The 24,601-nt window shown below is 40.1% G+C and overlaps 1 protein-coding gene across 1 annotated transcript in view; it reads right to left on the bottom strand.

Moving 5' to 3' along the window:
* citb (citron rho-interacting serine/threonine kinase b) overlaps window positions 1-20,681 on the bottom strand; it is a 42,581-nt gene extending 21,900 nt beyond the window's left edge. The window contains exons 1-14 of the mRNA XM_029509846.1: window positions 20,676-20,681; window positions 13,027-13,170; window positions 12,604-12,723; window positions 6,782-6,952; window positions 6,574-6,627; window positions 6,380-6,433; window positions 6,032-6,172; window positions 4,389-4,514; window positions 3,365-3,460; window positions 3,077-3,193; window positions 2,753-2,862; window positions 2,369-2,543; window positions 1,816-2,013; window positions 1,663-1,716 (exon numbers count right to left, since the gene is read on the bottom strand). Of these exons, the coding sequence (XP_029365706.1) occupies window positions 1,663-1,716; window positions 1,816-2,013; window positions 2,369-2,543; window positions 2,753-2,862; window positions 3,077-3,193; window positions 3,365-3,460; window positions 4,389-4,514; window positions 6,032-6,172; window positions 6,380-6,433; window positions 6,574-6,627; window positions 6,782-6,952; window positions 12,604-12,723; window positions 13,027-13,170; window positions 20,676-20,681 (1,566 nt within the window). The remainder of the gene's footprint in view (window positions 1-1,662; window positions 1,717-1,815; window positions 2,014-2,368; window positions 2,544-2,752; window positions 2,863-3,076; window positions 3,194-3,364; window positions 3,461-4,388; window positions 4,515-6,031; window positions 6,173-6,379; window positions 6,434-6,573; window positions 6,628-6,781; window positions 6,953-12,603; window positions 12,724-13,026; window positions 13,171-20,675) is intronic.
* Between the last annotated feature and the right edge of the window lie 3,920 nt (window positions 20,682-24,601).

The raw sequence follows: 24,601 nt of genomic DNA, 5'->3' as shown, positions 1-24,601 counted from the left end.
AATTAATGATGGTTTGAAACTTCCTTAATTGCTTTGTCGTTTTTTTTACTAAGACATCCTGATCTTCTCCAATAAGCTCACAGAACACCACGATCATGTTTGCCAAGTTCTGCAAAGGCTTTTGGAAAACAAACTCTTTGTGAAAGCAGAAAATGTGAGTTTCATGCTAGGCAAGTCAAAACTGATCCAGAGGAGGTTAAGGCTGTAGCTGATTAGCCTTCTCCTACCAGCCACAAACAGCTGCAAAGATTCCTCAGGTTTCTACCACAGATTCATGAGGAATTTCAGTCAAGTTATAGCACCATTAACCTGTCTTACTTCTCCCTCTCGCCAGTTTACCTGGGCTCCAGAAACTGACGCTGCCTTTGCCAAACTCTAGTCCTTGTTCACCTATGCCCCTCTCCTGATTCAACCTGATCCCTCTCAGCAATTTGTAGTGGAAGTGGATGCATCCGAGGTGGGGGTGGGAGGAGCCCATTCCCAGAGAAAGGGTCCTGAGTCACATCTGCACCCATGTGCCTTCTTTTGTCGTCGTCTATCCCAAGCAGAACGCTACCAAGATGTAGGCAATTTTGGTCGTCCAAACTCCCACCAGGCTTGCCGGTCTGTTTTTCAGTCACTTCAATTTCACACTCTGATATTGACTTGGATCTAGGAAGATCCAACCAGATGCCCTTTCCCACCAGTTCTGTGTAGAGGAAACTGTCCAGACCCCTGAAAACATCCTGCCAGCCTCCAGAGTAATTGCCTCCCTTGTCAGGGAGATCAAGCCCACAGTCAAGCAGGCCCAGCTCAAACAGCCTGACCCAAGTGGTGGTGGCCCCCCCGGCTGTCTGTTCGTTCCAGATGTTGTCAGATTTCAAGTTCTACAGTGGGTTCACACTTCCAAGCTTGCTTGTCATCCAGGGATGAATCAGACTCTGACCTTGGCTAAGCGCTGTTGTTGGTGGCCTACCATGGACCAGGATACCAGAGCCTTCATTCGAGCCTGTGCTATCTGTGCCAGAGGTAAATCAACTCACATTCCACCTGCTGGACTGCTCAGTTCGCTCCCTGTTCCTGGTCATCCTAGTCAGTTTGGTTATCCTCCAGAATTGTCTCCTCGCTTCCAGGGGCCTCTTTCCCATTGTACGGGTCATTATCCCCTCTGTTGTCCGAATGAAGCTTCCTGCCTCCGTGCGTGTTCATCCCACTCTCCACGTCTCACAGTTGAAACCTGGAAACCTTCCCTCCTGTTGACCCCCCTCCACCCACCTGGATTGTCAACCAGTCAGCTCTCCGGCCCTCCACATCACACCTTACCTAACCCCCAAAAGACTGAACTGGTTAACTGCTTTACAATAAACACTGATTTCATCTAAAAGTTGCCTATTCTGTGTCGGCATCCTGTGGTTCTTAACAGTGTGGCGAAATGGAGAGTGATTTAAGGCACAGCTTTCATCCACTAACATTTTATTTAGTGGATGTTGACAAGAGATATTTTTAACGATGTCCAAGTATGACACAAGGATGACAGAAACGCATATGGAATGAAATATTATATTTATTTTAGGTTGTTAGGTGCAATAATGTGTGATTCAGCTGCTGTTTAATATCTATGGAGAAACTAAAACAGCAACAAAAAAAAGAAAAAAGAAAAAAGGGAGTGTGTGAGCACCTTACCGCACAGCTGTCTCTCAAGGCATCAAACTTGTGTTGTATTTCATCTCTGTGTGCCTTGGAGACATGACAAGAGAGAGGGACGGACATCACTGAATTATGTAACACAAATTGAGGCAACATCTTCAGTACACCACAACTTTTTCTCTCTCTCACTCTGAGCACAGTGATCTCCTCCTCAGCTTCTGCAGTGGTCTCCTCCAGCTCAGTTTTGGCCTGCTGCAGTTGGCTCTCCAGAGCATGGCGAGCTGCCTGCAGGCTGGTGATCTGGGATTCGCGCTCTTGCAGTGTCAGGGTCAGCTCTGTCACCTGCCTCTTAATCTCCAGCTTTTGCTCCTCATGCTCCAGCCCAATCTACAAAAGAGACAAGGTTAGGATAAGCGTCAGCTCCAGGATCAAGGAGAGGCAGGAAGAAGTGATGCATGCCAGGGTACACTGAGGGACTGGACTCTCCACAAGGATGGGCGGGCATTGCACATGACACTCAAATTCTGTTTTTGTACTGCATTTAGAACTAAAGAGAATTACAATAGCACATCTGCATGGAAGTGTAAAAAAAAATTATATAAGTGATCAGCCTTTAAAATTATCTTACTGAAACATTTCACACACTGAAACACACAAAATCAATAATGAATGAATATAATATCAAACATGAATCTTGCCATGCAACTCTGCTTCGACTCCACCCTCATACAGCATCCCTCACCTCTCTGAGCCGAGTTTCCAGCTCTAGGATGCTGCACTTATTGCTTTGCTCTTGCTGACTCATTTTCTCTAGATGCTCTTCCAGTTTGGCATTTTGGGCCTCCAATTTCCCAGCTTGAGACTCCAAGTAGAACTTCTGCTGGCGAAGCTCTGAGATCATCTCCTCTTGGGCTTTCCTGATAAGAGTACAGACAAACATATGAAACTTTGATGGAAAAAGAACTTTAATAACTTAGCCTAAGTCTTTGATAACACCTTTGTAAGGGGAGGGGATAAGATACTGTGGAAAACTATTAAAAGCCAATTCACCTTATTGGATTTCATGAAAAGAGAACGTTTTTAAAAAATGCTGTGAATTCTCAATAGTGGGTCTGTAGGTACTTACATGTTTTTCTGGGTATAAATGCTGCTGTTGGCTGCCAGTTTGTTGGCTTCAGAGAGCTCAGCAATTCTCTGCTCCAGGTTGTTCATCTTAGAATCCATAGCATTTATGGTCTGAATAGAAATTATGGACACGATAACTTGTGTTTTGTTTAACTATTCAGTTTCATTTTTACAACACTGTCTTTATTTGTGAACAGGCCAAGGGCCATAATTACATGCATCACAATACCCTCCAAAGCTTATTTCAAGCAAGAAATATATTTCAGTGTGATAAATTTTAAAATATGCTTGATACAGTGTTGCTGTAAGGCTTCTCAGTTCTTACCGCCTTCTGTTCACTGATGATGCTGCACTTTTCCTGCACCTCCTCCTCATATTTGGTCTGACTGGACTCCAGCATCTCCTTATCAGCCATGTCCGCCTTCATCTGAGCCTCCAACACCTGCTCAATACCAGGCAGCCCACATAATTATAACCAGGATATCACTTAACAGGACAGAAAATAGTGTGACTAATAGATTGCTGGTGTGTTTCATTTCGTTGGGTTACACCTGGCTGTTTTATCTTGTTGCAAAGTTCTGCATATGTATAAATAAATATTGTGACATTTTACCTTTATCTTGTCCTCATAGAGCTTCTCCTTCTGCTTCAAATGAGTCTCCAACCTCTGAGCTGAAGATTGAGTCTCTCGCAAGTTCTCTTCCAACGCCTACAAAAATAAAATAAAAAAAATGTTAGGCAATGCATAGCAGAAGCTATATGAGAAAATACTAAAAGCAGTCATTGCTTATTATCCTTTCTGTAATATTGTTGAAATATGAACTACAACCTACAAATTTGTGAATAGTCATAGTCATAACTAACTTTTCCTCAGCCTACTTTGGTGGTGGAGCCAGTTAGATAAGGCCTTACCATTACTGAGGTGTTTTGAGTTTCTTCACTGGCTCTATATTGACTATTTCATGGGCCATACCAAGAAAAGCACAGATTGAACTAATTTAATACCTAAAGGAAGAAATTATTGTGAATTCTAAATTATGAAACAATCATTGACATGGTGAATTAGACCTGTGCTTCTCAACTTGTAATCATGTTTTAAGAGGACACTATGTTTAAGACATTGTTTTAGAGATTTATTTACTGTTTAAAAGGACTTCTGCCGGTAAGATTACAGATTTTAGTGGCGCTATTACCTTCTCCCTAGCATAGTCCTTAATTTTTTGTCACTTATTACTTTTAAACACGCCACAGATCAGATTGAAACAGGGTGAATATATGCAGGGTATTTGTATTTGTATTAAGAGACCAGAAGGTCTGTACAAACAGATATATTATAGTTTCAATATGTCCCAAACAGGTGCAACAAAACAGTAACGTGAGCAAGACACTAATAAAGTCATTCATTGACAGCCCTTGTGTGGGCGTATCATGGCTTTGCAGATCTTTAACTGCAGACAATATTTAAATTACTGTGTGGTATACTTAGAAATAAGATTTCACCATAAAGATAAGACATGATAAACCTGAAGGTTTTAAAATATCATGTAAAATTACACTTTGTCTGCAATGATGGCATTGCGCTCTCTTTGTCACACCTCCCTTAGTCTGCTCTGCACAAGAAATGAAAGATAGGGTACCAGAATCTTATCTGCCATCTGCTGAATCTGCTGGGCCTTGCTCTGGATCTCATCCTTCAGTTTAGTCTCCCGACGTTCAACAATCTCCAGCCTTTTCACCTGGTTCTCAAGCGTCTTTCTACCATCCTGCACACAATGGAGAGAAGCAAACAGGCCTTCATTTATTTAAAGGATATTTAAAAATGCAACAAACTGGCTTTTTGTGTTTCCACTTTCTATCTTCTACTGCATCCATTTGGCTTGTTAGTGTCAATTTCATATGTTCCTCACAGGGAACTTTCCAATCATGTGTGATGGCGTCAGAGCACTCCTGTCTAAATAAATCTATTCTGATTGCCAAAGAACCTACAACAACACCCAAAATACTAACTATTGATTCTTCTTAAAAAAAATTAAAATTATGTCCCGTGTAATTGCAGAATTATATTTGAAACAGATAAAAAATTAAATGTGGGCACCATACCATGTCAATGCAATTGATAGGTTCAGGGAAACCTACTGTCTCTCTTCCACAATTTACTAAGCAGAAAAATAACCCTAACCCTTCCTATGTATTCTCTTGTCTTGTTTTTTACATTATAATCAATTGTGATGAACATTCAGGCTCCATAACAAGTCACACATCAGTGTGGCAGCACAAGCTATAACTCAGGCTCTTTGTGAGTAGCAGATACCAAGCCAGATTTATCAATGGCACCTTTTTAGTTTTGTGATGTGGCAAAGCAACACATATTAGGGTTTTCAATGTTGGAAGCTTTCCATGGAATTTAATAAGAATATTGGGGAATTAACAGCAATATATGGGAATAAACCAGACATTATTTTAAAATTTAGGCTTGGCCCTGAACAAGGAACTTAAATATAGTCGGGTAAAATATATTATAGTGAAACAACCAGACTAATGCAAGTACGGATGACTATGTGCACTATTCCTTAATCACACTCCCCATATACACTGATAATTTTTAGAACCCTTTCTGCATGCAACATGGAGACTGTTTTTTTACTGTTTCTGTGTGTGTCAGGTATTTTTCCTCATAGTCGAAAGCTATGAGAACAGTGCATCAGTCTCATAAAAAGTAGACACAACTTGTGTCAACAATTAAGGACAGGCGCAACGCAGCAAGATGAAAAGCAAAGGGAAGCAGGCAGTTCTGACAAAACACCACCGCTAGTGTAGCTGCTAGGCAACGGCCCTGTACCTCAAACTCACCAAGACCCATGAGACTGTGGCAGACGACAGTAGTCTGTGCCCCAGGGACAATCTCCACCCCACAGGAGGGGAGAGAAGAAACTTTGGCCAAGAAGGCACTGTCCTGCAATGGACCCAATGGAAGACAACAGAAGACAAAGCCTGGGCTAATATGATTAATTGTTCAATACGAGGATTAAAACTTGATAAAGTTCCCAAACTTTTGAGCTCATTTCCATTAGTTCCCATTCATTCCCATAATTCTGATAATTCCCATGGAAGGTTTAAAATTTTGAACGTTTCCAAAATTCCCTGAAAATGTTTGACTTTTTTTTTGCCCATTCGCAAACCTAGACTTAGTACACAATGAGAAGAAACAGACAAAAGGCCACACCGCACATATGCAAGCTTGTGTATTTGTAAGATGGGTACCACTGACTTGTACATGTACCTCAGTCTCACGGAGGGATCTGCGTAGGCTATCACTAGAGTCTTCCTTGTTTTGTAGCCTCTCTAGTTCTCGCTCCATGCGGTCTTTGGCCACTCTCACACTCTGAAGAAGGTCTGTAGCCTCAGCACTGGCCTTTAATGCCTGGGGATTAAAAGAAAGTTATCAAAATGCCAAAAATGGGAGCACTAGTGGTCAGCTGGTTTAGAGTGCATGCCATATAACTCCATTGTTCCTGGTTTGAATCTGGGCAGGGAACTATGCTGCAGGTCATTCCACTCTCTCTCTGAAAATGCTGTTAAAACTCTCCCTTAAGTTTATATATTCAATTCATTAATATTTATATTTTACCTTTGCAAGCTTCTCTTGAAGATCGTGGATCTTTGTCTGCTGCTCAGAATTGGTCTTAAAAATAGAAAAATATACTGGTGACATTTACTGCTTGGTAAAAGTCTGGTCAGTGTCCTTTTCAGTGTCCTAGTAGTAAGACTGTTTTTGACACTCACATATCACAATCTCATTATTGAATGAACTTTATAAAGTACCTTCTCCAGCTTGGTGATTATCTCCTCTGCCTCTGCTCTGCCTTGCTCTTTGACCTATGAGGTTACTAGAAAAATCAGTGAGACCCCTCCCAAGGAGGATCAAACAGTAGGACATTTCAAAAGTAAGTTAAATATGCTGCATGATAGCGATGCACTGAGGTACACTGTCACTTTGACATCTCTTAATAGTTTTAGTTGCAGAATAGACCTTTTGCATCCTGTGCTGGTAGTCTGCAGCCTTCCTCTTTAGTTCCTCACTGGTCTGTCGTGACTCTTTCAGCTCAGCCTCGTACAGGTCACTGCGCCGACGGGCAGCAGACAGGTCCTCCTCCAGCTGTCTGATGGAAACTTGCATCTCTTCCAGCTGGGCATGATATTCCTGCACAAAGATCAAAGACACCCACATGTAAGAGAATAAGGGAGAGGTGGGGAATAACGGTCCTAAAGAAAAAAGAAGCAATAACATTGAAAAGGGAAATTTCTTGTATCACTTACAGAGAATGTGAATCCTGAGCATAGTGTACAGGAATATGTGCATGTGTTTCAGGAGCTAACTCAGCATAGATATTTCACATATTAGATATTTTTGCTCATGAGTCTCGTTGGCTGAATCCTCCCAGGGTACTGTGAGCCAAACGATGTAAACCTTCTTGATAGACCTCCAAGGTCTTAAAGTCGTGGTATTAATATCTGAAAGGGAGTCCAAATTATTGGCCAATGTCCACCAGCATTTTCCAGACCCAGGCTAAGCCCAACTGGCCTTGTTCGGATGGTCTGAAGCCATCCTTGGTCAGTTTAGCTCCTACAAAGTGTCTTGATGCTGGAGGAGATAGGGAGTTGGTGGCAGCTCACTTGTCCTTCAGGGTGGATGCAAAGCTCTTTAGGACTTGGTTTTCATGCAAAGTAGAATGTTCTTAGGTGAGCCTGATTTTACACCCTGTGAGAATGTGTCTGAGAGAAGCTAGCATGGAGCCGAGGACACATCCCAGCTCTTTACCAAACCACTGGTGTCAGTAGGATATCATGTACAGCTCTGATGGTAAAAGTCAGCTGCCTTACTTCTATGGTCCACAGATTTTCTCCAGTGAAGAATTTGCACAGTTCAGAAAGCACTCCCTTCATGACTGACGTACTGCATGATTTAATTTAATATATTTGTCTCCATCCAGGCAATGTCTCCTCCAGTTCTCTGAGCAGTTTCCTCATGCATGGGACAGTGGTGCTCAAAGTCATGATATCATCCATGTGGGCCAGGTTTTGCTTTCAGTCCACCTACACCTCACTTTGAGGCTTGATCAATAACCTCGAATGTCGATGTGAACAACAGAAGTGACATGGTATATCCTGCCCACTTCCAGGCGCTTCCAGTAGGTGGTAAACTCCGATGTGGTAAAGCAGACCTGTAGGTCCTGGAAGTGAGACTTGATCAGGGTTGTGACGGTTTCTGGTGTGTGGAAAAAGCGAGAGCAGACCACATGAGTTCATGGAGCACAAAGAGCATGCAATGGCCCGGTCCAGAAAGACTTCATGGGGCATCATTTCTTCTTGACCACAGCCATTTGGCTCAGGTGCCAGATCATGTTCCAGGCATTTAGAGAACCTTCTGCACTGATGTGTCGATGGATATACTCATTCCTCTGCACGTATTCGCTCCTCCTTTGTGTGATAGCCCCGAACAGATTTCATCCTCAACGCTAAGTAGGGAGATTAAATTGTCCGATGTTCACTGCCTCCTTTTCCTTGGGAATCAGGACCCCACTTGCCCTTCTTCTGTCATGCTGTTCACATAAGCCTCCTGGAGAATCCTCAGGATGTCTGGTGTATACCTGTGAACTTTGGACTGCATTTGGCTTGCACAAAAAATTTGAAGAGCAAAAACAGTGTTCACATTCACCCTCAGTGTTGCCTGACCTGAACCTTTTTAGCAAAAAGCCACTGAATCATTCATGGGAGTGAAGAGAAGTCCCTTTGATATGTTGCTACCTCACAATAGAAACAGTCGAGCACAGAAAATGTATTTAAAAGGCACCTAATAAGGCCATTAAAAGTACATTTTTTGTCAGAAAAAGAAACACGTCACCAAAAATTACTACACTAATGGTATAAACAGATCAATGGTTGGAGAAGATAATATAAAGAGAATAAACTGATCAGCCAGAGTCACTTTATGCATAAGTTCATTTAATTATAATAAGTCACAGTATAAGATATCTTATTCCATCCCTCAGTTTACTGCACACATCAGCTGGTCGGTCAGATTAATAAAAAGTGTCATCGTTCTGCATCCAGGAGACACTGATACAGATTAGAACAAGTGAAGTAGACAGCATGAGACATGGCAAAACAAAACTAAAATTGTTTTGCTAAGTGTAACGGTAGGTTCCATTTGTAACCACAGAAAATCAAACGAGGGGACCAGTTAATCCATACTGACTTTCACATCTGTTGAGGCTTCATTGTGCTTGGCAGGTAAGAAATCAGCAGTTATGCAGTTGGTAGTTGTAGTTGGTGACATTGCTTGGCCCTCTAAGGGTCTTTTGTCTCTGTTAGTTCAGTTTTGGTGTCCCTGTTGTACTTTGAAGCCCTGGGTTTACCCTGTCGTCTTGTCAATCTTCCTCCTGTGTGATTACCTGGCCTGTATCTTATTGTCACCCTCTCCCCAGCGTATATAAGATGTATTTCCCTCCCTTCTGTGACAGATCATTTTGTCCATAGTGTCAGTCGGTTCCACCCTTGTTTTCCTTGTGTGCCTTCAAACATTGTGAACGTCTTTCTCTTCATTACCTCAAATCCCTGCCTGCGGATTCTGAACCTCTGCCTAATTTGCCTGCCTGCCTGTTTTGACCCCTGCCTGAATAAATTGACTTTGATTTGAGATCCTGCCTGACTCTGCTTGTGTGTTTCCCTGCTAATCGTGACAGACATGTCCCACTCACTAATCAGTTTGACTCCACTGAAGCAGACTGACAGTCAAATGAGAATTGGCTGGATCTAAAGGGAACCATCCTGGGTATCAACTCAAAGGCCAAAAAGCATTATAAAATTCCAGTTGTTCTTTGGCAGAACACACTACACAAGACATTTTAAAAAACCATCACTGCTTTTACCCAACCTTTAATACAGGTTATGAACACGAAAATGGAGTGCAACAGCACAACAAATAGACCAACTCCAAAATTTACCACTGCAGCAACATAAACACTCAACAAAAGTGAACCGTCATTACCACAACACCAAATGGACACAATGTGCTTTACAACTACACTCACAGGCTACCATGCAACCAGCAACACTGTGACTTGGCATACCCCCCCCCCCAATAAAAAAAAAGATGTAATTAAGTGACTTTAAATACTGCTGTTAAAATAGGTAGTAGTATACATTCCTACTGAGATCAGCTCTCTCAGGAGTTACTTCCATTTAAAATGATGACTTGAGGCCATGCTGAGCAGCCACTAGTTTTCCTATGCTTCATCTCAGCTAATTTGAGTCACTGAATGTGACCTCTTGGCCCACTTGGTAAATTTTAATTCAAATATCATGTCTCATATTACGGTTAGCTAACTAATAGAGGGTAAAGTCTGTGATCCCACTTCTTGTTATGAATACAGTTGTAGTCTAATTTAATTCATGTTTGCTAATTCTAGTTTGCTAAAGAACCAGTAAATGATTAGCCTGAGTCTCTGATCAGAATGCTTAGGTGTGCTAACATGGTTAATGAGACCTTATGCTTTCCTGGGGCCTGAGCCCAACCCCTACTTTGCCCATTTGGGGATCGGCCATGAATCAGGTGAGACAGGAATCATTTAAATGACATGGACAATGTCACTTTAATGAGTTGATCCATCTTTATTTACACTTTAATTAATAACCCTAGCCAGGCTGCTACTACAAATACCCACATTGAGTTAAGACATTTGTATTTTCGAGCAAAAACAGGTTTAGAGTATTAGGTATTGATTTACACAGTTGAACTGATGGCTTTCAACAAACATTGATAGACTGGTGTTTAAGCTGAGCAATTTAGAAAAAAAAAAGGTTCAATGCGTCAGTTGATCATGGAGAATGAATAGGATATCACTATTTAACTGTTTAGTTGTATTAAACTGCTTCAGTGCCTCCAGGTGGTTGAGGCAGATTGCCCATGCCAAACAGGGGTCAAGGCATAAGGATGTAAAGATTCTTTTGCCACTTGAACAGCCATTTTAGGGACTTTGTTATGCTCCAACACTCATGAAACTGTGCCAGAATTGCATGGAATTTTGCATTTTTTGAAAGACATGTAAAAAAAAAAAAAGATCACTGGTGCCACCTTGAATATAAAGAAAACTGAGCTGTAGACAAGACAAAACTGACGTTGACAAACCAAAATTGGTACACAGACGATGACCAGCATAAACTTGTTCAAACACTTCAGGCCAAATGATGAATTTTAAACTGAAAGCGATTGGTGCCAGCCTGAATAAGCAGGTCTCAACCTTTATTTGGAGAAGCAATGTTTGCTTTGTGAGGCTGCAAAAACTTGACATGGTGAGTTTAACCTTATACTCAACTTATCAAGCTTGGCTACAGGAACATCTTAAAGTGTCCGTCACTTGTACAGCCTTCCTCAGCAACATCCTAGATCGTAGAATCCTAGAGGACCTCTGAAAACACTTTTGAAACCAGGTTAAAACCAAGGTCTGTTCCCAGCATTTTGTGGAACGTTACAAAACGGAAATCCTGCAACTTGTGACATTTCATGTGGCGGTTGACCAGATCTATGGAGCTGACAGTGAAGGTAAGTTTTGACCTTTTCTGTCAGGTAATTTGTTTCAATTTGTTACAGTCCATGCATTCTATTTTCTTCTAAATGGCACCATAATTGAATTATGTTGTATGAAGAAGAAATGAGTGAGAGCATGAAATAAAGGAGTTAATCAAGTGAGTATGCCATATACTTTTAAACAATCGGACTTCTTTTTGCCAGGAGAGCGACCTCACTTTTATGGGCAATCTACGGAAGTGATCATGACAGCATGGTTTTCATTTCACCTGTGAGGATCAGTTGAAAAGGTGCAAATATATTTGTCTTCATATGTCATTTTTTTTACCACTTTCTGATGACATAACTGCCAGGTTCTAGTCCTCTAAGACGCTCCACTGGCTTTTAGGCAGGATATCAAGTGATATATAAATGATATTTCTCAAACAGTTTGAGTTTAGGCCCCAGCACCATATCATGACAGTCATCCCACTGCATCAGTGCTCTCTTCACTCGCTGGTATATGGCTCATATCGCCATAGCAACCACTGCACAATTCAGTGCTTGGTAACCAGCACTAGTGTAGGCTGAGAAAAACAGCTTTCCCTTCTATTACCTTTTTAAGAAAAAGTCATGCATAATGTCAGGGTGATACTTTTTAATACACACTGTGTTTTTCACTCAGTCTACAAAAAACTATTTTTGAAGAGTTGTCACAGCTGGCATCACTGTGTCATGTGGTACTGCCACACATGCAGTAATATAAGCACACACACAGACAGAATTTTCCACACACTCATCATATTTGGTTTGGTAATAAAAATCTGCACTCATAGTGGAGCTTTTCACCCATATCTTTTTCTTTCAATAACATTGCCTGTTGCCAGGTGACATTGTTTTTATTGCAAATAAACAAATAAACTTATTGTGAACTCAGTTTTGTTTTTTTGTTGTTGTTTTTTTTTTTCATCTATTGTGAGGTGGATTTTAAAACACACCTTAAAACATTGCACAAACTGCATTCTTGATGTAAAGGGGTTGAAGGATTTTTATAAAGAAAGTTGCTACATCTGACTTGAATAAAGGGAACTATGAAATTGGGAATTCTGAAGATATTTTCAAAGGATAAATATTTTTGATATGTCTTCTTCATGCATTACTAACAGATTCTGTTAGTGCACTGCTTTGCTGGGCCACAATCCAGTTTTGAGCCCACAACATCAGGTGTAAACGGTATGTGTCTCAACCCACTGACCAACCAGATGGTACTCTTGATGCCTTCTTACCTGCTCTTTTATCTCTTGAAGCTTGTTGCTTTGTTCTCGGATGTCATGGAGGAGCTGCAGTGCTTTATCATCCTCCTGTGACACTTCCATCCGAGCCTGTTCCAAACTGCGCTTTAGACTCTGCAACCAAGAGATTTATTGTTTTATCAAGCAGAATGTAATGCCATCTTATATAGTAGCCCTGAGCGATCTGTTTTAGGATAAGTGTTGATTCTACTTTATACTCAATTTTGGAGGATTTCATGAATTGTTTGGTTTTTTTTTTTATGTTCTTTTTTTGTTCTCCCAAATTACATATCTTATTCAAAAGTCGTATATATGTATGCAAACATGTAAAATTATAATCACCCAGACACACAAACATCCACACCCACGCACCGGAGCCCATATTGTATCCAGTGTAGTAACCAGAGGGCTACTCACACTACATTCTGTGATGTAGGTTGCCAGGTCCTGTTCCAGGATGGTCCTCTGGGTCTCGGAGGCCTTCAACTCTATGTCCTTCTGCTGCAGCACTGACTCTAGGTCAGACATCTTCCTCTGGACGAGAGAAATTTCCTGTTCAACCTGTTCAAATAAAAACATAGCATGGATCAAATTTTTCCTGACACGCAATGAATCTTTGGGGCCAAAAGTTATGAGAACAGCGTTGATATTTTTTGGTATCGTAGATGGCTTCTTCAAAGCAAATAAAGATTTTTTGAGTCAGAAAACATATGGTGGCGTTGGTTTTGCAATAATCATATATATTTGTAGTGTTTTTTTCATATGTGTGCATGTAAGTGTATAAGACTGCACATGTCTCCTGGTAGGAAATTGATGAATTGATTAAAAATGCCTTGGCAGTACAGTCACAGATTAACTGGCTCTGTTCTTAGTCTACAGCAGTGCTAACACACAATCAGAGTACTGACAAGCGCTCACATCATGCCACCCCAGGAGCAAGCGAAATCGTGGGGTGTGCACACTGGAATCCATCCTTACTGTTAAGAATCACAAACTTTTTTTTTTAAAGATCTGTACAAAACAATTAAGGTACAGATCACACTGATGGAATCTTACCACTTTACATTTTCATGTGCTACTGCGTCGTCTTTTTTTTTTTCAGACTGTTTTTGTGTGAACCAGTGCACTGCCATAGGTCAATCATTCTGTCATCACCATTGTTACAAGTATCGAAGACAAATGTTAAGACCGCATGGGATGATTTTACATCACAAGAGCGCTTACATGTTGAATTATTCATGTGTCTTATTTTTAACCAAGCATATTTCATTAAATCAAAGATGCTATTGATAATGGATTTGAGGGAGGAGGGATAAATTGCCCTAACACTAGCAAACCATGTTAAGTTGCAAATAATGTTGATTAGCCTTCCAAAAATTTTTAGCATTTGCTCAAACCTAATTTGATCGCGCTTTATTTTGTCATTGCACAGAAAAGTGCATCCAGCTTTTCTAGCCACCCTTTTCATTATCGCTTACACACCAGTGTTTTAAAGATTTTTTCAATTGCAATTTTGCAACCCATTGAAACAAATTTGTGGCACAAAGAAATCTCTCTCTTAATATACTCAGAGAGTGAGCTACTCGGGTATATCGGAAACACAAACTGACAGAAGATCAGTGAAAGCAAACAAACTCTTACCATGTGAAGAGTAATACCTGTGACATGTGTCCGGCAATTCTGGCTGTAGTGTGTTTAGTAATGACGTTTTTCCAAAGGAGATCTCGTCTCTAGTTGGTTTAAGTAGTCCCTAATCTGCAGTAGAGGAGAGTATGTAAAAAGAAAGAGAAATCAGGAATAGAAAGAAAAACAAGTACTTATAAATAACCTTTCATGTAACTGAAGTGCTGACTCAGCACTCTTATGTAAAACACTTATTTTTCTATAATCATAGATACATGGCTGATTTCAGTCTGTGACGTAGTGACAGTAATAGTGTGCGTTGACACTGATTCAGAAGTTACTGTATGCCATAAAATGTGTGCATCAAAATTTTTATACATTAATATTATTTGTCTTATCAGTACTGCACACACTAATCAAGGTGGCCCAGCAGGCCACTTAGTACAATGTATACCAGATTTTATCCTGTTCACTGGGGCCTGGTTTAAGCCTGACCCATGGCCTTTGCAGCATTTTCTTTTTTCACTCTCTCATTGTTGCTTTTTGAATAAAGGCGAAAAAGCCTCGCAAAATTAACAAATCAAGTAAATGTTTACCCATTCACTCAAATACATTTAAAATCAATCTCTAACACCAGCCATCAATCCACTGTATGATACAGACACCTAGTATTCTACAGCCATCATGCTCATGCATGACAAGCATATAATGTGTGTTGTTCATAGCACGTATTTGATGAATATGTATATAATGTATGTATATGCATTTACATTGTAACTTACCAGACACTATAAATAACCTGCTCGTGTTCACACAACAGCCTCTTTTACCACCACTGCATATATTTGGTAGCTATTGTGATCAAGAGGCAGGCATAAGAATGAGTAACACAGGGAGAGTGTCTATTATAAGCACATGATCACCTCCCACTCCTCCCTACTGTAACAAGCTTAGCCCAGGCTCAGCTGAAGTCTACCAAAAAGGTGTGCGTTTTCTGTTTCTATTGCATATGTATGTGTATTCACTGTTAGTCGGACATTATGACATCATGATTTAGACCTTCGAAATCAAATGTGGAATTGAGTATGTAGCCACACCCCCAACATCACGTCCCCAAGGTTAGGGCATAAGATACACATGCACCGTGTCAGCATTACCTTGAGCACCATGGCAACTGCTGATATACAGGACACATTAACCAAACTGAAACTGCTTCATTGAAATCACCAGTGTGGAAATAGTAGAAATAGTTATGACAATAATGTTTCCATTGTCGAAAAGAAAACTACGGTTGGTAAGCTTTGTTACCTGTGTGGCATGCTCCACAAGCAACAGGACAAATGGGGCTGGACACTTCCACAGGCGTCATTAACAAGTAGACTTAACCATGAAGTCCGGACCATTAGCACAGACAACTCTTCCTCAACCCGCGCTTAAGCATTTGATTAGCGTACTGAAACCAAACTACAACATACCAAAGCAGGTTTAATCTCACAGTAAAGGTTTGCACTCCATGTACAGTAAGTTTCTGGTAAATTGGTCTCTACTTTATTGGTGAAAAAAGTTATTGTTAGAGTATACTGGTAATAATTTATTTAAACTTAACAATAAGGCTCTCGCAATGAAGTGCAAACAAGTGATGGATGTTATAATACTCATCAGACCACACATACCATCTTATCAGATACGAATTAAAAAATTAGGCTATCATGGAGAAAATGAGTTATGAGTTATGAGTTGGCATGAAACCAATGGTGCTAGACTAGATCAGACTAGATGAGTCAAAAAATGGCATCGCCATCTGTGCCAAAACAACCAAAACAAGACAGAATTGAATGGACTCCTCATAACAGAATCGAAACGAGGATTCGAAGAATTGGAATCAGGGTAGCAAAATTAAGAGAATTTCTGAAGTTACAAACTTTTACAGGGAATTTTCTGGAATATAATGGGAATGTTATAAATTGTAAGTTAGACTGTAAATGTTGTAAAAAAAAAAACAAAAAAAAAAACAAAACGAACAAAAAAAACCCCACAAAAACAACGGCATGGTTTTGTATCAGATTTCATACAAATTATTACAAGTTAATCTTCAACACTGCGCTGTGCCTTCCATCATATGCACAGATAGTTTATAGAGTCAAAAGGTAGAGCAACACTTCAGATGTCCTACAGGACAAGCCACACCACTCCCTTTGAGCCAATGACTACACCGAGTCAAGTATATTCATCTGATTACTGGAGGGAATGCATTTGATCTATGTTGTTTAAAAAACTAATACTAAATCCAAATGCGTACTTACAGTTACTAGATAGTCAGTACAGTACATACAGCAAATTTAAGTTAACTAACACTCCCTGGCAATTTAAAATCAAATCAAATTATTTATATAGCACAAAATCGTAGCAGAGTTACACCAAGGCACTTTACATATAGAACAAATCTAGACCAAACTCTTTATAGGGTTATTAAATATATCCAACAAACTCCTCAATTTGCAAGCAGTGGCAGGGGCCTTTGTGAAAGTGCTAGCTTGAATTGTTCTGCTTTCTGTTAGCCACTATTCTGTTATCAACAAGAATGCATAAATAGATTTGGCATGCTGACTGAGAAGGGTTTACCTATTCATCTAGCCTATCTCTGTTTGTTTATCTACCATCAACTGGCATGGAGAGAAGATACAAAGTCCTTACAGAAACACCCCAGACCTGGGAATCAAACCCACAACCTTTTTGCTGTGAGGCAACAGTGCAACGCTATGCCACCGCACTGCCGATAAAAGGCACTTTATGCCCAATGTTCCCCTCATGCCTCCTGATGGTTTCCAACTATTAATGCTATGTTAATACAACAATTTGTAGGGGTTAGGGTCAGTGCTGAGGTGCTAACAGCATTGTGTTGTCACTGTGTTCCTCAGCATGGACATGCTTTCCCATTCACCTGCCCCGGCCTCACTCTGCCCGCCAAGCCACACCCCGTCAGCAGCTTACTCCTCACACCTGATCACCCAGCCGCAGCTCATCTCCACCAATCAAGCCCTGTATATAGACTCCAGCCTCACACTCACCCAGTTTCCAGGTTGTTCTTGTTGTTCTTCTGCCTGATTTTCCCAGCACTGACCCTGCCTGTCTTCAAATGACCTGCTTTTTCTGTCTCCTGGTAAATCGTCCCAGCCTTCTGTCCCCAACCATGAGTTCTGCCCTTGCCTTCCTGGTTTGCCTGTCAGAGATATTCTGCGTTGGGTATGTCTGAACAACACTGGGAAAATATTCCACAGTCATCATTTTGGCTGCCATCATAGAAATGTTCTGTGTTTATCCCAGACTTACTGCTTGCCCATAAAGAGATGAGCTGACAGATTGGCTTCCAATATACGTAATTACTAATAACTCAGCAACTCATTGCAACCAACAGAAACACTGGGGGCAGGCCAAGTTGTGTTCACTTAACAGGTGCAGCAATTCCTTGTTACAGATAACAAAAAAGTCAAACCGCTAACATCATACCTGCTGCCAATTTTTACAATTAGTGCAAACACAGTAATTACAGAACCTGTAATGAGAAAAACTTCACAAGCACTGCTTGCTGGAGAGCTTTAACAACCAAACAGTAACATTGCCTTCTTACTTGGTTGAGGAGATTTTGTCCGTGGGTTGAATAATGTGTACTGTACTGTGAGTCACAGTTGTTGAAGAGGAGGAAAGTGCAGAGGTTGCATCCCAGTCATGGTGTTGCTCTACCTTTCGCCTGCAGGGTGACCACTGGCAACAACATAGTGGCCCATATTCTTCTCTGCAAACACAATCAGTACATATCCCAGCTACTTCTAACTCCTCTAGTTTCATCTGGACAAGCAAATAGTCATGACAACACACAATTAGTAAGGGCACTGCCATGGAAGAGAGAATGAAGACTTTTGGTTTAGGTGTGGTGCAGGTTTGGATATCATGGCACAGACCTAGTGGTTAGCGCTGTTACCCCACCGCAAGAAGGTTGTGGGTTCGATTCCCAAGCCTGGGACCGGTTTATCACCCATGCAAGCATGTTCTCACTGTGCAGACACTCTGGTTTCCTCCCACAGTCAAAAGATGTTGCTGTGACATTCATTGGTGACTCTAATTTGCCTGTAGTTCTGCGTATGTCTCTATATGTCAGCCGTAGAATAGATTGGCAAACCGGGCTGTACCTGAAATGTTGACTCCAGCACCACCCACAACGATGATGGGTAAGTGGTCGAAAATGAATGAATATCAAAAATCCCATCCAACATAATATCACAAATCCAAATGAATCAGTGCTGGTGTCAAAAGAAGGCTTTTAGAAAAATTGCACTTGAGGATAATGATATGGAGCAGTGACGCTTGCTAATCACAACTCACTTTAGCACTGACAGATCTGAAGAGACACATGTGTACGCTCAAACTGGCAAACTTTCAGACAAAATTATACATCTGTTCATGTATCTATATCTTTTCCGTCTTTCCCACAATGTCATCATTACTATTCTGTTTAGGTCTGCCTCAAACATCCTGCCTGTGCTGCAATTTGAGTTTCAGTTGAATAGGTGCCAGAAACAAGCAGCACGCTTCCTTCACCTCTCTTCTGCCCTTGGCAAAACCGGCTGTTACCATAGAAATACTTTCTTCCAACCAGTCTTCATCTTTCTACTGAATTTCGTAATCACATCCTCCTTCACTCCCAATTAGTTACACACCTTTCTGACTGTGAGTGAGTTGAGATCATCTTTGCACGATGCTTCAGTGAAGCTTATGGCCATACAGAAACAATGGGATAATTTAAACATCGCCCTAGGGAATGATGGCCAGCTGTTAAAGTGTATACCACAGTAAGCACAGCACTGAAGAGAAATGAGAGAACAAAAACACAGCATTTCAGCGTCGTGACCAAGAACGGCACGCACTCCTGATAGACAAGATACAGCTGCTGCATGAGATCGGTGCGACCAGTGCTATCTCATCACTCCATAAATCCTCAGCTGTAGTGCCAGTCAATCGATCCGTTATGCAATAATTCCAACATACTGTGAGGAGCAAAATAGCAAAGCACTATAGCAGCTTAGAGCTGCGAGGCAAAGATATTTCCATTCTTTACCTGACAAGTCATCACCCTCAACCCCTTGTTTTTTGTTTTTTTTTTTTTTAATGGAGGAAGTCAAATAGTATGGCACTTACTCAGAGACTGCTATAGCTTATTGATCTACCAAGTTCCTCAGACACGGCACCTTCTTGTCCAGTAAGACCGGTCATGTGGGGTCTCCCTTGGAAGCCAACAGCCAGAATGAAAGCTTCGCTGGTCCATCAAATTCAGGGATGTCATCCTCACTGGAGAGAAAGTGGAGCTGAGGGGAGAGAGAGATTCACTGTGGCAGGGCTGAAAGCTGTGAAACAGTGAGAGTGACTACAGATTACTGCTTACAGAGAGCTAGAGCAGAGCAGAGGAGAGGAGGGAGGGAGGGAGGGAGGGAGTGGAGGACGACAGAGCAATTGCATTGTAGAGTAATGCAGCAGACCAGTGATCACAAACTAAGGTATAATACACATTCCTTCTGTCTTGCTTCTCTGTCACAATCGTGGATGGACAATCATTTCAAACAATTGCACGTCCATACATCCAAGCTAGATTCTAATAACTCTGTAAACTGTATGTAGTTACTCATTAGTAACTACATACAGTGACCCTGGGGAGAAAAAAAAAAAACAAACAAACTTGTCTGAGTGAGTTACAGCATTGCAATTTAATGACTGGCATAACAAGGGTGTTATGATAAATTCTAATTTCAACAGAAGATAACCAAGAATGAGGGTGATCAAAAACTGATTCAGAATCTACGTAAATGGAAGAAACCATTAAGAAAGCAAAATGTACAATTTTTAAATGAAGAAATGTCAACACTTTTCACTGAAACTGTTCTCAAAGTAATTCTCAGCACCAATTACACTTACATAATTTCATAAAAATAAAAAAAAATCCATATCTGCATTATAAGACACCAGCAATTGTGTAGGACATACTGTACAAATTCCAGAATAAACCTAGTTACATAGTCCATCTATGAAAACCATGTTTGACTTTGTAATTCATGCACTGTGTCATGTCACAGCACAGAAAGCTCCCAGGTGCAGTAGTTGAAGCTCAGCTCAATTTATTTGTTTTTGTCCAGATTTAAGCCAAGTGACAGGTCACTGTTACAAAGGACATCCAATGACAGTAGCAAATAGCAGAACTCAATCTGTAAAGAAGTTCTACACAGCAAAACAGAAGAAAGAATTCTCTGAGTACTGTACAATCAATTTATAATGCTACTTTAATCATTGGCAGACAGGCTCGAGTCCTTGCATTGTATAACAATAGAATCATTTTGTGCAGGTCAGCAAACCTCTCTACACTTGCTTGGAGACAGATCATACCTCCACTATCTCACCTCCATCTCTACACATCAGTGCTACTGTTAGGAACTGTTTGAATCTAATGCGGCAGTGACATTTCCGAGCTCAAAAGCTCCAGACCTCTTTGATTCGGCAAAGCTGTTAATGCTATCTGAGGAGACATCTGTCTGTACAAACACACATCCAGGAAAGGCCCTCAGTTAAGAGGTAATTTCCCCACACCGGCTCTTTTCACACATTTCAAATCTTGCAAAAAACATGTAACAATTTATGAATAGACTTAATTTTAGCATGTACAGCGACGTAATAATACAGCATGTTGACAAAGTGTGTAACTGCTTTTAGCCTCACAGCAACTGTGCAAACAATATAACTCCACATTTACAGTCAAAAATTTGACCTGCCAAATACTCCTCCACTCCTCCTATGAGGAATCATCATCTAAATAAGTGCATTTATTTTTTATGTTTACATTTTACATTGAATATAACATCTCAGTGATTATAGTCTGCTTACAGTAGTATGGGAAAGGGATGCATTTCAACAGCGAGCATTGGGCTGAGGCAGAGGCATCATACTTATGTTGCCTAGCAACAAGGTATTGTATGTCTCTAAGGCCAATTCCAGTTTAATTCTGTAGTAAAGACGAAAATATCCAACCTGTATTTTCACTAGGCTGCCTCTGCATTGCACTGTCATTTGCTTTAAATGTTGGCAAATCAAAAGGAGGATGCCCAACAATATTGCAATGGCAGAATCAGTCAGTCAGTGTGGGGAATTTGTCAAAGGCACCTCCTAAGTATTTTGCCACAATCATACACCAGAAGTAACGTAAAAGAAGAATGTAAATATGCTGCCTCCCAGTGGCAATGCATTGAAATTATTTCCATATTTTGCATTTGTGTTTGAGGTTTGGGTCATCAGATAAAAAATATTGCAATATAGAGAGCCTGCTTTTGTTACATAATAGGCAGCCAAACCTGGCATTAGTTAAAAAAAGGCAGTTGGGCCTTTCTGACTAACGGCTTATGTTACATAAGCACAGATCACTCAGTACTATGAAGATGCTCTAGATACCGACTGTAAAGTGTCACATCAATCAGTGTGAAGTGTCAGGAGATAAATACACTGTTTGAGGGAATTAAAGGTTTCTTACTCATTTGGTAAATCCTATGACTGCCACTAAACAATTTTAAAAGAGAAAATAAGCTGTCACTCAGAAATATAGAGTTCTTTGGATGCAGTTGGCTATCCATCTCAGAGGGGTGTTAAATTTCTGTAAGTGGTAAATTGGCTTTGTACTAAGCTGTCAACAATGAAGCTTTTATAGGCCACATTTTTATGTATGAAGCCCGACCATAGCCTCAGTCATTGTTACAGCATTGACAATTTAAACAAAATCCTACTGGTACAGTTCTGTGCCAATCAGACACAAACTGTGCAGTGTTAGTACATTGTTGATGGTTTCCCAAGCATTTTGTGTCATGTGAATGTAATGTCCTTTTCATTCCACAGAGGGAGCCAAAGATCATAATAAAGAGGAATAACTATTTTGAGGCATTTATGACATGAAGCTGAATGCAATTATTTGATTTTTTTTTTCTTCCCTTACTAAATAATTTGATTTACAAGAAAAGTGATGTATTGTTACATTTTGCTGTGCTGCCTAATCATGTTTTTATGCTTTTTCATTGTGGGTCAATCTTTATTTCTGGTGTTTTGTAACAGTATTTGTTATCAAGAGGACACCATAAATATTACATTGCTAAAGGAACTACAATGAGCAATGAAATAGCAATGCACTAGACTTTCTGATTAGCCTATAATACAACGTTCAACAAATGTTTCTACCACAAAGTCTGTTTTTGTTTGAGTTCTGCCATTGACAAAACACCAGAAGCCTTACACTATTAAGTATAATGTGTGCTGGTTGATTTTGTCTGTTTAGCAGTTTATGAAAACGGTGAGGATTTTAGTTTGCTCTGGGGAAATCCCTCTTGCTCATCACTCACGATGTGCTCTCATCAGCTCCAGAAGCTGCGCAACAGTTCACTAGCAAGCTGTGACTCACTACTTCTGTGCCTTCAGTTTGTTACCTCAACAAACTTTCTTTGTAATTACTCATCACCACTCCCCTCAACATCCATACTCCTCATTTCAACCCCAAATTGCTCAACCATACACACAGAAATTCTGCAAGGGCCTTGCTTGATATATTTTTAAAGCTTCAACTTCTGAATTCGGGAATCTAAACCCATGTTTAACTACTAATACAAAGCTTTATTCTGAAATAATACTAATTATTATTAAAACAATGCTATATTAGCCCTTGAAAACAGTATCAAGGACTTCTGTAAAGACATTTTGACAAAAAATGTATTAACTACTTTTCTGCTATACATTTGAGTCACAGTCTGTCTACAAGATATAAACTTGAATAAAATTAAATAAAGTAAATGAAGTATAGACATTTCAGACACACACACACACACACATACACACACATACATATTTCCTTGCTAGTAATTAATTATTTTGTGGTGAACTACAAATCTCGACCCATTTCAGACCAACTACACTACAATAATTGTTCTTTCATATTTCATAGTATTTACCCAGTGACATGAGATTGCTCAGGTAAATTAGCTATCATCACAGGATGCAGGAGGGTTGCATGCTACCTACTGGTATCAATAAAAGTAATTATTTTGAGATCGCTGTTTGATAGATGGATGTTTACTAGGTGACCACTTGTTTTATGTATTATTGTCACTAAACATAAAGCTCTGATGTTGCACAGGCCTTCCATCCCTCTCATACTTTCTGTTTCTTTAAAGTCTTTTGCAGGTGAGAAGTGTGCAACACACAGCACTATACAAACTTCTCTTGCTAATCCCACTGTTACTATAGTGCAGCAGGAAGATAGACAGGAGAGTCCCACTTCCTTTGTTGAAGAAGGCTTCATATGAAGTAAAAAGGGCAATCTAGTAAGGGGAGTGGGCAAATCATACGGCAATAGTCACAATAACAGGTATGATAAATGATCGACTTCATTAGGACTATTTGATTATTTATATTACATATAGTTTATTTATACCCGGAAACTGAAAGCGTTAGAAGATGGATGGATATTTTATATATGTTAAAACCACCCATATGATGTTACCACCATCCCTTTACACTGGTACTGGTACTGTTAAAACAGTGGAGCTTTTAATTTAATTTCATAACTTTTACATATTTCAGAAAACCACTTGTACGCATTGGTTCAATAGTTGCAAAAGAAAAATATTATAATAGAGATAAGTGGCTATTTCAGTATGAATGGTTTTGGATTTATTGGAAAAACCACAAAGATTTTTTTTTTTATTAAAATACGATTATCTCTACCTTTGTGGCCTAAATGCCCCCCACATTGGGTTATCGTGATAACATACCTTTTGCAAACTCTGGAAAAACGAAATTGATATATTGTGACAATATAGTATTAATTTTAGGTGTACAGAAATCCATGTTTCTGAAAACCATCTGAAATTAAACAAAACCCGTCTGCTCTTTAAAATCAATTTTCATGAGTAATATTTGGGTAATAATTATATTAATAGCTTAATTTTCTATCAACAGCTTAGTATTTCCCTTCATAGTCATAATTCCAAACATCAACACGATTTTTTTGTCTTCATTCTTTAGCCAGTTACAAGTTTATGAAGGATTCATGGAGTGTAAAAAAATAAGTTACCCCCGCTTTACCGCTTTTTATTTAACTGTTGGTGTGCTCATTTCCTGGTTTTCGTGGACGTAAACCACCACACCATGGCGCTATGGTTTTTAGCAAATGGGATGGCTGGTTGTAAAAGATTGCAGCTGGCGTCACTGCCGTGGCGGAAACGCGCTTTTGACACGAAAAAGGGGGTTGATAAGGCGACGGGATCGCGCTCCTCTGGTAAATGGTGTGCCTCCG

This window comes from Echeneis naucrates, chromosome 9 (assembly GCF_900963305.1).
Source record: "Echeneis naucrates chromosome 9, fEcheNa1.1, whole genome shotgun sequence".
NCBI classification, from domain to species: domain Eukaryota; kingdom Metazoa; phylum Chordata; class Actinopteri; order Carangiformes; family Echeneidae; genus Echeneis; species Echeneis naucrates.
This window is presented reverse-complemented; position numbering and strand designations above follow the sequence as displayed.